Here is a 14,220-nt window from a genome sequence, read left to right as displayed (position 1 = left end):
CTTCTAGTACTATAATGAAGTTATGGCTGTCTCCATGAACCACCCTTCCCGTGTGTGTGCGTGTGTGTGTGTGTGTATGTCAAATCAGAGCAAATTTTCACCTTTAGAAATCTGTCATATATACACTTTCAGATGATTACAATTACAATTTGGGATAGAGAAGCTTGCCTATTTTCAAATTGTCTAAATTATTTTTAAAAATCATGTGCATTAACAAAATATGGCTTAGCATTTAATTTAATCTCATCTACTCCCCATTATGAAAGTTAAGAACTGCTTTTATTTATTTTTTCCAGATCAGTTAACCATGACATTGAAAAGTTTAATAATACATTTTTGTTCCCATTTAATAAATTGTTCCTTTTGTGATAAATTTCCTTAAAGTGTAACATCCTTAAAAGTAACATCCTTCTGTGATGTTATTTTTAAATTACTTTGTTAGTAACCTTTTGGTTTTATGATACCAAAATAGAACAAAATAAAAGCGATGTGTCATAATATTTATTTCTGGCCAAAGGCATTAGGAAACATTAACCATTTCAGAGAAGCTCTGAATAAATGCATTATCACTAAAAATATAGAAGTTAATTGCCTCAATTTTGAAGTTTACCTTTATTTGTTGAAAACTTAATTGATTAATTAATTAGCTTGAGCCAGGAAATTAAACAATTGTACACTTTTGGGAGGAAGCCAAATTTAATCTAGATGAGATTAAATGATGAGAATAGACTGAAGTAGTCTGTGCCTGACATGGGGAAGAATTGAATTATTATTATTTTTACTAGCGAGGAGTCCCTGTTGATAAGGTATATTTTAATATGTCAACAAGGTAGGTATATTTTTATTCCCATTTTACAGATAAGAAAAAAATCAGGGGGTTTTTAGTAACTTGCCTAAATTACATATATAAAGGATCTGTAGAAAGATTAACACTGGGCACAACGGGGTGGCTTTTGCACAGGATCTGGAAGACTGTGTAACTGCTCTGTGAATGGCTCACTCTGAGACTGTACACTGAAAAGTTCTGAACAGAGCACTCAGTGAGGAAATCATAAAGAAGAGGCTGTCTGCAAGAGTAGGAAGCAATCTGAGGAGGCTTGAAATAATGATCTCCTCTATTTTACGTTATGCTACTAATTGTATTCTGACTTATTTTCCTTTTTTAGTATTTTGGTCTCTCTAGTAAACCAAGTTTGATTTTACCAATTTCTTCTACCATTGGAATGGTGCTGATAATATGCCACTAAGTGATGTTTAATTTAATTTTTTGGCCATCAAGTTATTGCTTAGATGAATGACTGGTGGCTAACATTTATGTTGTATTGATAGTTCAATATATTATGATAGGATATTGGATATAATGCACATAGACCTGTGTGCTATTTGGGTAAGCTTTTAAGTTCATTTTTATAGATGGGATTAGAGAAAGAGCAGGAGCAACTAAAGTATATATAGGGAGCAAGTCCAGTTTAAAAAGGCCTAAATTGTACTGTGGCTTCTATTTTGTAAGCAATCTTAAACACTGTAGCTAAAGATACCAAATTTGAATATCATTTAACGTCATCAAAGAATAACTTTTAATTTTTGCTAAGAAATAAAATTAAAACAATTTTCATACATTTTTAATAAAATCTTCTAAAGTAACTGAAAAATGAGTTTTGCATAACTGAATGAGATATATAAAGGTTAAGATGCCCTTGAGATACAAATAAGAGGGTGTGTTAGGCTTTCACCTTCATCAGTGATGGTGTGATTAAAGCTGGATCACCATTTTCTTCAGAAACAATTATAATACTGGACAAAATAAGCAAGACAGTGAATTTTAGGAACTGTATAATAGGCAGCCCAAAGCTATGACATTGAGAGAAGAACTACAAGGTGAGTCCATGCTTACTGCGTTTTTGTTTTGTTTTGTTTTGTTTTTACTTTGTTTAGCTTTTTACTTGAGGATAATTTCTTGGCTAAGTTGTGAGGAGCTTGAGCTTAGGCAGAGTAAGGTAGCTCCACTGAGGTAAAGTGCCAGCAGTCAGAGTTCTGGGCTACTAAAGAAACCGGAAACTAGACTCCAGAAAGAAGGAGCTGAGGTTTCCTGGAGATCTTTGGTGGGTGCCTGGGCTGAATATATTCCTATATACAAAGTCAGAGTATGAGTGGCTGACCAGAGAGAGGATGTTGCAAGATTGAGAGCAGAAAGGAGATGACAAGCAATATTGGAAAAAGTTGGAGGGTGAAAAAATTTCATTCTTTTGTGAGTGTTTTTTTAATGTGACAATAATACTCAGCATTCAATTGAGTCGAAAACATATTTTAGAAGTAAATAATGCAAATGGATTAATCACATCAACTATAAGAAAGGATTTATTAAAAATATAGATGGATTGAAAATAAAAAGATGAAACAAAATATATTATTCAAGCATAAGTTTGAGAAACTTGGTGTGCCTATCTTACTATTAGACAAAGCTAACTTCAGGGCAAAGAGAGATATTTTATAATGATAAAACAGTAAATTAATCAGGAACAAATAAATGTAAATGTACACAGAATATATAGCATAAACAAAATACTAAAAGAAAAATTAGCAGGGCTAGATGAAGAAAATAATTATAATTAGGGATGTTAACACTTTTCTCTCAATATTTTAAACAAGTAACAAAAATATTAGAAAGAATATTTTTGTTCTAAATATTTATTTAGAAGACCTGATAACTATGAACTAATTAATTTGCAAAACTCATCATAACAAATAACTGAAGAACACATATTTTTAAAAAGTATATTAACAATTTTTCTTTTTATTTTTATTTTATTTCAGCATATTACCAGGGTGCAAATGTTTAGGTTACCTATATTGCCTTTACCCCACCCGAGTCAGAGCTTCAAGTGTGTCCATCTCCCAGACAGTGTGCACTGCACCCACTAGTGTGAATATACCCTTCCCTTCCTCCCCCCTCTCATCTGCCTGACACCTGATGAATGTTACTACTATATGTGCACTTAAGTGTTGATCAGTTAATACCAATTTGATGGTGAGAACATGTGGTGCTTGTTTTTCCTAATGGTACTAATTGAGCAGTTGGAAGCGGGAGAAGGGGATGGGTAAATTCACACCTAACAGATGCAATGTGCACTGTCTGGAGGTTGAGCATGCTTGTAGCTCTGACTTGGGAGGTGCAAAGGCAATATGTGTAACCAAAGGATTTGTATCCCCCGGAATATTCTGAAATAAAAAATTAAAAATACAAAATAAAAATAAATAAAAGACCTCTATATTTATTTATACATATACTTTGAAAGTAGATAATGAGCACCAAGAGCTATCATTATGTTTGCCGTTGAGTCAGCTCTTAATACATATGATGTATTATTATTTCTATTCAACTGTGCAAATAGGGACTGTAAAGAAAATCATTTACTAAAATAATATGCTGTTATGGTTACACTGCTTTATAAAGTTTACTTTAACCCTTTAAGATTTATAATCTCTATTATATGAATTTATTATTGTAATTAAAATGCTAAACTTGATTTATTTTCCATTAAAATGTTAATCATAGAAGAAGTACTAGATTAGAATTAAATAATTTATTCTGTGAAGTGTCAAAGATTCTCTTTTTTGATCTGTTGTTGCGTGTGTGCCATAAACAAGACATTTAACATATCTTATTCTCAGTGTTCCCTACTGTGACATGAGAAAATATAAATTCCTTTATGACTTCAATATGCAAAATATGAACTCCATGGACAATTTTAGGCATCAACAACTTTAAGAAACATTTCTACTTAATTATTTATAATCTCCAGAATTTTAAGAAAGAATTAAAACCATTCAAATGATTCAATATGGACATAGTCTCTAGGGAGAGAACAGAATGATAAAAAAGTAATTTTAATGCATCTATAAAATTGTGATGATCCTTCTTTTCTTGAGCAGAAATTTAGACTGATGGTGAGAAGGCATAAAATATTTCATAGCTATGTGTAATATAATAACCCACATATCTTAAAGAAATAATAAAATTTTATTTTTTACTCATACTAGCTTTTACCAGATCTCATTCAATCACTAGTCAAATATTTGTTAAGTATAATAAATACTCATCTCAGTACTTAAGTGAATATCCAAAAAAAAATCACAGTTTCTATTTCAAGAGCTTGTTTAGTTTAGTTGAGGAAGTTCGGCTTACAATGAAAGATAGAATATAGGCAAGTTACCGTAAATAACTCCTGTGAGAATGAAAAAGAGGTTTGAAGTAATTGCAACTCTAGAAATTAAATATATGCTACATTGATGTGTAGTTGGTCAAGACCTTAAAAAAAGTAGGACTATGTCATTAAAGAGCAGAGGGTTAGGTGTTGAAGCCTAACTCTAAGGTTCAGTTAGGCTTCAAATTTTTGGCATTAGTGAAATAACTGGCTTACCCTGCAGTCCGGTGTTGTTGGGTAACGTGGACTGCAGCAAGATTGCAGGGGACCCTTAATGCTAGGTGGAAGAATTTTAACTTTATATACAGTGGATAAGTATCAAACAATATTGAGAATTATATCCTACAACTGATATTGTAAAAATATACATAAAGTAACATGGAGTATAAGGAATTCCAATAGGAGGGTAGAAAAGAAAACCAGAAAGCAATAAAATCACTAACAGCATTCTGTTTAATTATAAAAAGCAGCATGACAGATTGAATTACTACATCAATCAATTTATGATTGATATAAGCAATCCTTTAAAAATAAATTTTTGAATTTCTATTTTTTATTATTCCATTGGTACAAATACTCTCATGCATAAAATTTGTTTTGGGGTTACAAATGTAGCGAAAAAAAGATCTTATTATGTGTAGATATAGACATATATTTAGAAAATATATTCCAAATGGTTATTTTCTTCTGACTCTTGAGGACATATTATCACAATATTTATAACATATGTTGGAAAATATGTGTTTTTGTAATGTCTCTGATTATCTACTGTCAGCCATAAGACTGCTCAAGTGGACAATAGCTTAACTAAACATGAGGACCCTCATATTTCCGGTCAAACACAGGTTATCTGACAGCTCTGAACAAACCCATTAGGGGAAAAAAGAGATAAAATGGCAAGTGTTGTGTATATGGGTAATCTGAGGGCAAATCCCATCACTATTATGCCTTTTCATTTTCCTGAGCAGAGCTGTTTCTTGATGTGTCAGCTACCACTTTACCAAGCTTAAGAGCATGAGAAGATATATTTTTACTCTTTCCTAAGTCTGTGAACATTATAAACTTGCATGTTAAACAGCACCATCACAATACTTTCAGTTCTCAAGATGAGCATCTATTTCCATACAAACTTTGACTAAGATTGTTAAGTACTTTGAAATATTTTGGAGATCAAATAAGAAAATATCTGTCATCAAGTTTTATGATAATGATTTCTTTTAAGCACTCTGACACAAGGTGTTGAAATTCACTTAATAATAAAAAACAAAGCCAGCTTAGGTTCACAGAGAATAAACAATTAGATCTTTTCTGTGCCTTTAATAAAGTCTACACTAGAGACCAAGTAAAGCTAAGCAAAACAAAACAAACAAAACCAGAGAAGAACAATTACCAAAATTGGCACTCACCCATATTTTGCAAAATTTGCCCAGCGTTTCATTATAGATCTACTCAAAATTTCCTCTGCTTTTGTGTAATTAACTCTTCTTTCCAGAGGTAAACCAAAGACAAATTCAATTTCATAGCCATGCATCACTCCCATCCATTCTGGCCACGGAAGTTTGGAGGAGCGATGTTCAAAATAGTAGAAAAAGGCATTATTTCCCAATTCTGAGTACTTCTTGGTGAACTCCAAAGCAGGGCATATGATATTGTAATCCCCAACAACATCATCTAAGGCCTCACGGTAGTTTTCAGGTCTCTGATCATCTAACCAGTCTGCGTAATGAAAAAGGATTGATTCCTTTCCAAATTCACTTACTCCTGGAAAAAATATTTTTAAACCTTCTTGAAATTCTCTTCGAGTTATGATACTGTTGTTATCTTTGCTAAAACCAGGAGCACCATATACTAGAAAGGCTGTCCCTTCATCTTTATTAACACCCACCAAGATCTGGGTTTTTTTGTATTGTCCAAGTTGGAGTAGTATGTCTGGCATGTCTGTGAGAAAATCACCATCCACGATTGGACCAAAGTTTACTGACAAGAGAGTACCATAGGGGACAACAAATACTTCATTCAGAAGAATTTCTTGGGGATCTTTATTTCGAAGGCACTTTATTATCTCAGTCTCATTCTCTCTAGAGCAACCAAGAAATTTAGCTAAGGTTAACGTTCTGTTCCTAGCTTCATAAAGAGATGTTACTGCCCATGGGGCATTAGACGATCCACTTTGCAGAATGGCTCTGGTGAACAATGGGTGGCTTCTTGGAGAAAGCAGATGAAGGCTAACTGAAACTGCTCCTGCACTTTCTCCAAAGAGAGTTACGCTTTTAGGATTTCCACCAAAGGCTGCTATATTTTTTTGGACCCACTGAAGTGCCAACTGTTGATCAAATAAACCCATGTTCCCCGGTGCCTCAGGATTTCCTGGTAAAGATAAGAATCCGAGGGCACCAACTCTATAGTTCATTGAAACTACAATAACTCTTTCAACACGAGCCAAAAATTTGCCATCATAAACATGTAAAGATGATGTTCCAGTTTGAAAACCACCACCATAAATCCATATCATTACAGTGGCATTTTTTGGTTTAGGTGCTGGAATCCATACATTCAGATATAAACAGTCTTCACTGAGGTCAGTGTTTGGGTTCCACATTTCTGATCCATGAAAGCCTGGAAAACTCTGATCGATGTTCTGAAAGCAAGAATTTGCATATTTTGTGGCATTCCAAATATCAGACCACTTGATCAGGGACTGTGGCTTTTTGAATCGAAGTCTACCAAGAGGTGGCTGTGCATACGGAATTCCAAGAAAGGCTGTTACTGTACTACCAAGAACTGGCAAGTTTATACCTCGGACTTTTCCATTTTGGGTTGTAATTATGATGTCATCTTCATTTTGTGACTTCCCAATAAGCATGCAGAGCAGAAGAAACCACAAAAGAAATCTGATGTATATGATTGTGTCCTTGCTATGCATATTGATTTCTGAAAGACAGGTAAGTAGGAAGTTTTATCAGCCCCATGCATATAGTATTATACTTTATTGATGGTAATTAACTAAAATATAATAGTTATTAATAATAAAAATTATGAAAACAAATGCACCACCACTATAAACGTCTATGTAGAAAGAAAATAGAAAACAGTGAAAGAAATTTCAGTTTTCAATTTAGAAAAGAAATAAGTGACATAGAAACTAAAAAAATATTTCATTTTGGAGATATTTACTATCAAATCTCTGTAAGGAAGAACTAGTAGTTTAAATAAAAAGTTTGTTCTAGGCTTGTATAATATTACTTCTGACTATATACACATCTCTACTGAAAGAACAAATAAGTGACAGTCTACTTATGTCAGATACAATTTCTATCTTTGTTGGAAGAGAAAATATATACTCATTTATTATCAGAAATATGGTTGGCTGGCTCTTGACAGAATTGTGAAGTAGGTTAAGAACTTTTAAGAATCTATAGACTTCCATTATTGCCCTTGTCTGTTTTCATTGTCTTCTCTATGATCCTTTTGGCCTAGTGATATTTTCCTCTATCTAATCTTAGTCTATAATCAGAAGAGAATTTAGTCAATTTATTCATAGAATGTTAGGTAAAAAAAAATATGTGTATATATATATATATGTATATATAGTAGCTATTATTCATCCTACAAATTGTGAAAACTAACAAGCATGCCACCACTAAAAAGGCCTATGGAGAAATATAAAAAGCAAAACTTGGTGTATATATGAGAGGAAATTTCTCTAAAATTTAATAACCATGAGAGGCTTCTCTACCTGAATTACAATGTCAATGCCGAGAACCAGTGGCTGGTATTATAATGCATAGGAGAAGATAGTGGCTTAAATTTTTTTTACACTCTGGGTTTACTCAATGTACATCTGTTACACTAATTTGTTAATTGATTAAAGTATATGGAACTAATGAAATTAAATAGCATAGCCAGAGTGACTTGTATTTTTACAGTGGACAAAATAACTGAAATTTAAAGATATGGGGACAAGTGGAGGAAGCAAAAGTAATATTTGTGAGCTACAACATCTTAAGTGTTTGGTATTTTATTAAACAATATTTATTTAATAACATAAAGAGACTATTGGGGAGATCAAAGTTTTATCAAAAACTTATAAGGGAGACCTGAATTTCTTTTAAATAACAAAAACTTTTTAAAAGATTCTGAAACTGTATGTGAAAAAGAGGGACAAAAAATGTAATGCAAATATTATTTAAAGGAGCTGACATCTTTATATAACTGGAAAAAACTTTAATTAAAATGGTCAAGTACAGATGCTGATTCTCATCCACATAATTGTAGCAAAGGTCCATAAATGTACAAAATCTTTATTATTTTTTCAGATGCTATAATTGTAAATCCAACCTATGCCACCAAGAAACTAATCCTATGAGCATCAAACATTTGTATTACTTGTTTGTTTGTTTAATTTAGATTGTCTTACAAGGCAGAGAATAAGGAATTATAATGATACCTATGTCCTACACCTAGGATATTCATATTTTAGATCAGCTTCATTCACCAGTGCTCACAGGATAGCTAGTGATCAAGAAGTATTTTTGGATTCCAACAAATATCTGAATAAATTAATCCATGGTGTATAGCATTTTGTTCAGGGCTGGATACTTAATGGATATATCTATATCTGTGTCTATATTTAATTTTATCACTATTCATATATATACAAATATATCTATCCATAAAATGCTGTAATATTTTATCAAGCCACAGATTATTTTTTATTCTCACTTTTGGTACAATTGGATGTGTAAGATCAATAAAATATATTATTAAAGTATATAATATTTTAACATTATTTCTATACTCATAATATTTAAGTATTATTATAACAAATGTTAATTGTAATGTCATGCATTGCTTAATGACAGCAATACGTTCTAAGAAATGCACTGTTAGGTGATTCCTGATTGTGCAAACATCACAGAGTGTATTATACACTTATACAAGTGTAGATGGTATAGCCTACTACACCCTTACGCTATATGGTACAGCCTATTGCTTCTAGGTTACGAATCTGTACAGCATGTTACTGTACTGAATACTGTAGGCAGTTGTAAAACAATGGTATGTTGTTTCTGTATCTAAACTTATCTAAACATAGAAAAGGTACAGTGAAAATAGGGTGGATTGTTGACCAAAATGTCATTATGCAGTGCATGACTAGGAATAATAATAAATAAAATGTAACAATGCTTTAATGTTTCCTGAAACCTGATATGTACTAATGAATTTTTTTTTTTTTTTTTTTTTGAGACAAGGTCTCATTCTGTTGCTTGGGATAGAGTGCAGTGGCATTATGATAGCTCACTACAACTTCACACTCCTGGCTTCAAGCAATCCTCCTGCCTCAGCCTCCCTAGTAGCTGGAACTATAGATGTACACCACTGCGCCCAGCTAATTTTTCTACTTTTTTTTTGTAGAGGCAAGGTCTCACCCTTGCTCAGGCTGGTCTCCAATTCCTGACCTCAAGCCATACTCCTTCCTCCTGCCTCAGCCTCCCAAAGTGCTAAGATTACAGGTGTGATCCATCATGCTTGGCCAAATGAAATTTTTCATTCCTGACAGAATAAAAGTTTCAGAGGCACTGCTGCTACTAAAATCTTTCTTTTTTCTTGATAATTAGTAAGTATTTTCTCTTAAATAAATGGAAGTGGGCATTTGGAGAAGAAAGTGTTATGATAGATTTTTTTGAAAACCTGCTTTGGAAGGGAAAAAGGAATAAGGTGCAAAGCTGGTTTGCTTTCAACTGCATTTTAATAAATTAATTGCAGCATCCCAGGTTGTACTCAGCTCTCTCCCTTGACCAGCTCAGTCAGTTTTCTTCTGAGTCTAAAGCAAAGATCATCTATTCTCTCCCCCTTGGTTTTATTTAAATATTATTTTTCTTTAAAAAACAAACATCAAATATTTGCTCTCTGAACCTTTTGTTATATAGATAGCTTATTATTATTGCAAAGCAAGTACTGTAACTGCTACCAAAATTTATTTGTTTTGTGTGTAATCAATAAATGTATTTGTCATTGTATATGTTTTAAAACAACTGCTATGACATCTAAAAGGTTGTAATATCATTGTCATATCACTTAGTTTGATTTAATAAGCATTTCTTACATGTTTTATTTATATTTTGTGCTACATAGATCTTAACGTTATATAATACTAATTATATGCATTAAAATCTTATTTTTTCAGTAGTGATATCTGAGTTATCACCTTATAAATAATGTAATTAGTAACATTCAAAATAATCCTTATAAGAATGCATTCATTGCAAAAGTGATAATATAATTCCAACTCATCCATACCTGTTGCAGTGTTATAAACCATGTTATTAAATTTGTACTTCAACATGAAAATATGCAGATGTTCACATACTCATTGTTAGTGTAGGCTAATATATTAATATTAAGCTGCAATACTTTATTTAAAGAAGCATCATATGGCCCTTTTCATAATCTGGTATTCTCTATTCTAACATGTTACTTGTAGTTTTTCCATTAAAAAACTTGAAAAGTTTCAATATATTTATCATATAATTAAATAATCAAAAGATAAAAAAGGAGACTAAGAATCTTGTTAGTCTATACCTCAAAATGTTTATCAATTATTAAAATATTTAATAAGACTTCATTGTTTTTCCTTCCATAAATTCTGATACAATTGGCTACTGTCATATTCAATAAGCAATTAAACTCTGAAAGTATATAAAATGTTTATCATAAAGAATGAGGGAAATTTTCACCTCCAAGTACAACTGAGTATCTGAATTTAGATCAATTAGCTTATTAAAATACTATTTAATATTTGGAAAAAAGATGGGAGTTTTGTTTGGAATTGCAAAAGAAAATGAATGATGGGAGTAGGAGGGGAAATATCTGAAGGATAAATGAGTACTATTGTGTTCCAAGTTTATCAAATGCTCCAGGATATCAAAATTTATTGGCAATTTATGGAAAACTCTAAACTTTAACAAATATAACATTTAAAATTAAAAAAAAATAAAATTATTTCCTTTCTTTTTTGCATTTTTAATTCAATTGTGAAAGAAGTATCAAAATTCTCCAGCCAATTTAAAAAAGAAATGCACAATGGTATGCTATAAAATATGGGTGTGCTAAAATAGTTGATATAAAGAGCTATTTATTTGCCATCTATTTGCCATACTTGGATAGTAATCAAATTTTCAAAATAATGGGCCAGCCAAGAATTTCTTAAAGGATGGTCAAGCAAGTATTCATAACAATTATCTTTGGGTGTAGAATAATTTTCCTGTCTTTTAAAAAGTTATAATAAAATGCATAAATCTACTTAAAAACAAAGCTTCTTAAAATTATAGATAAAGCACTATCTAGAAAATATTAATATGGTCTAGAACAAGCACCACTAAATGTATTTGGGTAAATTAAAAAAAAACTAAGTCTTTATACCAAACCTAAAATGTTTTTTATTTGTGGCAAGCTAAGTAGGAAATCGAGGAAGTCTGTTTATAAATAGACTATACCACTGTTTTTCAGGGATCCATCAGATACCCATGAGTCACTAAAAGGACATGTACAGATAGAAGACATTACATTAGGTATGAGAAACATAAGATCTGTATCTGTCTAATCAGGAAGAACGTTCACAAACTTTTCATTGTGTAAATGATTTGAACATAAATTGTTAGAGTCTTGGGTCTTCTTTGAAAGATGAATCTGCTCTTAGGTTGATATTTATTCAAGTACAGTTTTCTAACATCTGGGACAGTCTAGTGTTGGTAAGAATAAGCAGATTTTGGCAAGAAAGCACCAAAATGAAGACAACACATAATTTATATATATATTATTGTTACAGAAATGAATCAAAGCAGGAACAAAATTTGTCGATAAGATGTGACTTGTAGAGATAATATTAGCTTCTACTTTATAAAAATGAAATATAGAGTAGATCCCAAACATATTTTTATAATTAAAGAAGCAGAATATTGCAAACAAACAAAATCTAAGAGGCTAAATAGAACTTTGAAAATCCAGTAAGAAAATTTAAGTGGAATCAAAAAGGCTCTGCTATTTCATATCCAGAGAGAATTCTAAAAATTTTCATTTAAGTTACACAGTCACACTTTAAAAGTTCATTCTTTTCCTTAAACAAAGTAGCTATTTAAATAAATTAACTTTGTATTTATCATAACTATGAGATAGTTTATATTAAGGAAGGCATTAGACAAACTAATGATAGTAACTCCTAATCGAGTTTATTATCATGAAACAGTAATACGATATAAAATAAAAACATAGAAATCATAAACAATGAAATTATTTTGCTCATATTCCAGTTTACTCTTAATCACTCATATATTTTATACTCTTTAATGCTTAATTCTCTGGTTAAATTGGAACCAATGTCATCAGAATAATACATGATGAGCAGAAAGTCTATATTTGCTTATTTCTATAATAATAAAACTAATAGCAAATGTAAGATATTTTGTTACAATTTAAACACACATATAAAAGGAAGAGAACAAACAGGGCAAAGAGGACAAGTTTGTAAACCATTAGGAAATAGATTTTCCTTTACATAAAAGAAACTTTTATTTGTCAATGGATTTTGTTAAAGTTCCAGCTGACAAAATGTTGATTATGAAACTTACTCTGCTTAGCAAAACAACAAGAAAATTATTAATTTCATGCCACTTAAAAAAAAGGAAAGAAAAATAGAGCAAGACTGGTGAAAGACTACTTTTGATATTCATAGGGAGAGATTATCTAAACAATGCATTTAAGATTAAACCAGTATAAAATGTTTTCCCTTAGAAAGCTCACTAAGAATGTATCTCACAGTGATTCCACAAGTGCTACAGTTCTTTTTACAAAGTTAAATAAATTCATTATTTCCTCAGCAGTTAAATGAACTGAGTCTGCTTTCCCTGAATAATAGGAAGATTTGATGCATCTGCCTGTTCGCTTGCTTCCTCTGTCCCACATGCAAGCTTCAGTGACTGTTTCCCACAGAGCACCCAAGGGGCATAGCAAACACGTGAAGAGATCACACTCCTTCTCCAGAAGGAGCTTCACAGCAACTTGGATCTTTACACAAAAGTGTAAATTCAGAGCAACTTACCCAACTCTGCAACAAAGATGATAAAGTTTGCAAGGAGTGAAAAGCATGTAATACTTCAGAGAAATACAGGATGCAGCTGCTGCTCCAGCCTGTAAATTGGACCGCACTGACATTACAATCAACTGTTACTGACAAAGCTCGCGAGAGTTGGCAGCAGCAACTTGATCTAGAGGCAGCCAATCTTTAGTTTCTGACATCTGTTCAGAGGCTAATGGGATGAATGCAATAGTGATTCATTTACAGAAGTATTACCGGATTCATGTTTTACAACTGCAGGTGCTCTTCTAAGAGTGAAGAAAAAAAGTATAGCAGCTTGCTTAATTGAAAGAAGTTGAAATTTAACAGAAAATTCACAAGATTATTTTTGGTAACACTATCAGAACTTATAAGATTTTTTCTTTTTTATATAATATACATTTTTCTTACGGTTGTCTTAAGATTTGAAGATGTACATATTTTTATAAAAAATGTTGTTATTAAATTCCAGTGTACTGTGAAAATGGTGCAGTTAGAAAAGATAGTAAAAGAGAAAATAGGAAACAAAATGATTACCCTGTTGAGGTAAGCTATGCAAATCAAAAGAGTAATTCTATTAACTGAGTGAATGTTTCTGATATGTATCCCCCACCAACTCCCACATCCAAATACTTATTTAAATCATACAAGTCTCAGCCAGCATTGGTAATTTCGTATTCTGGGGGCCCTGCCGGAAGTCATACATAATAAACCACAATTTTCTAGTCAAGCCAGGAAAAATACAGTGAATGATATTTACCAAACTCTATAGAAAAGACACATTTGTCAACCAGCAGTGCACGTGCTATGGAAGACATATTTGTCTTCCAGGCTTATTTTCCTTCAAATAGATAGATATTTGGGGAAAAACAAAACCTTTCAATGACTCATTAATGTTTGACT

The 14,220-nt window shown here is 31.9% G+C and overlaps 1 protein-coding gene across 1 annotated transcript in view; it reads right to left on the bottom strand.

Annotated features, from left to right (window-relative positions):
- BCHE (butyrylcholinesterase) overlaps positions 1 to 13,410 on the bottom strand; it is a 58,915-nt gene extending 45,505 nt beyond the window's left edge. The window contains exons 1-2 of the mRNA XM_069472980.1: positions 13,303 to 13,410; positions 5,612 to 7,136 (exon numbers count right to left, since the gene is read on the bottom strand). Of these exons, the coding sequence (XP_069329081.1) occupies positions 5,612 to 7,128 (1,517 nt within the window). The 5' untranslated portion in view covers positions 7,129 to 7,136; positions 13,303 to 13,410. The remainder of the gene's footprint in view (positions 1 to 5,611; positions 7,137 to 13,302) is intronic.
- Between the last annotated feature and the right edge of the window lie 810 nt (positions 13,411 to 14,220).

This window comes from Eulemur rufifrons, chromosome 7, assembly GCF_041146395.1.
Source record: "Eulemur rufifrons isolate Redbay chromosome 7, OSU_ERuf_1, whole genome shotgun sequence".
In the NCBI taxonomy this organism is placed as follows: domain Eukaryota; kingdom Metazoa; phylum Chordata; class Mammalia; order Primates; family Lemuridae; genus Eulemur; species Eulemur rufifrons.
This window is presented reverse-complemented; position numbering and strand designations above follow the sequence as displayed.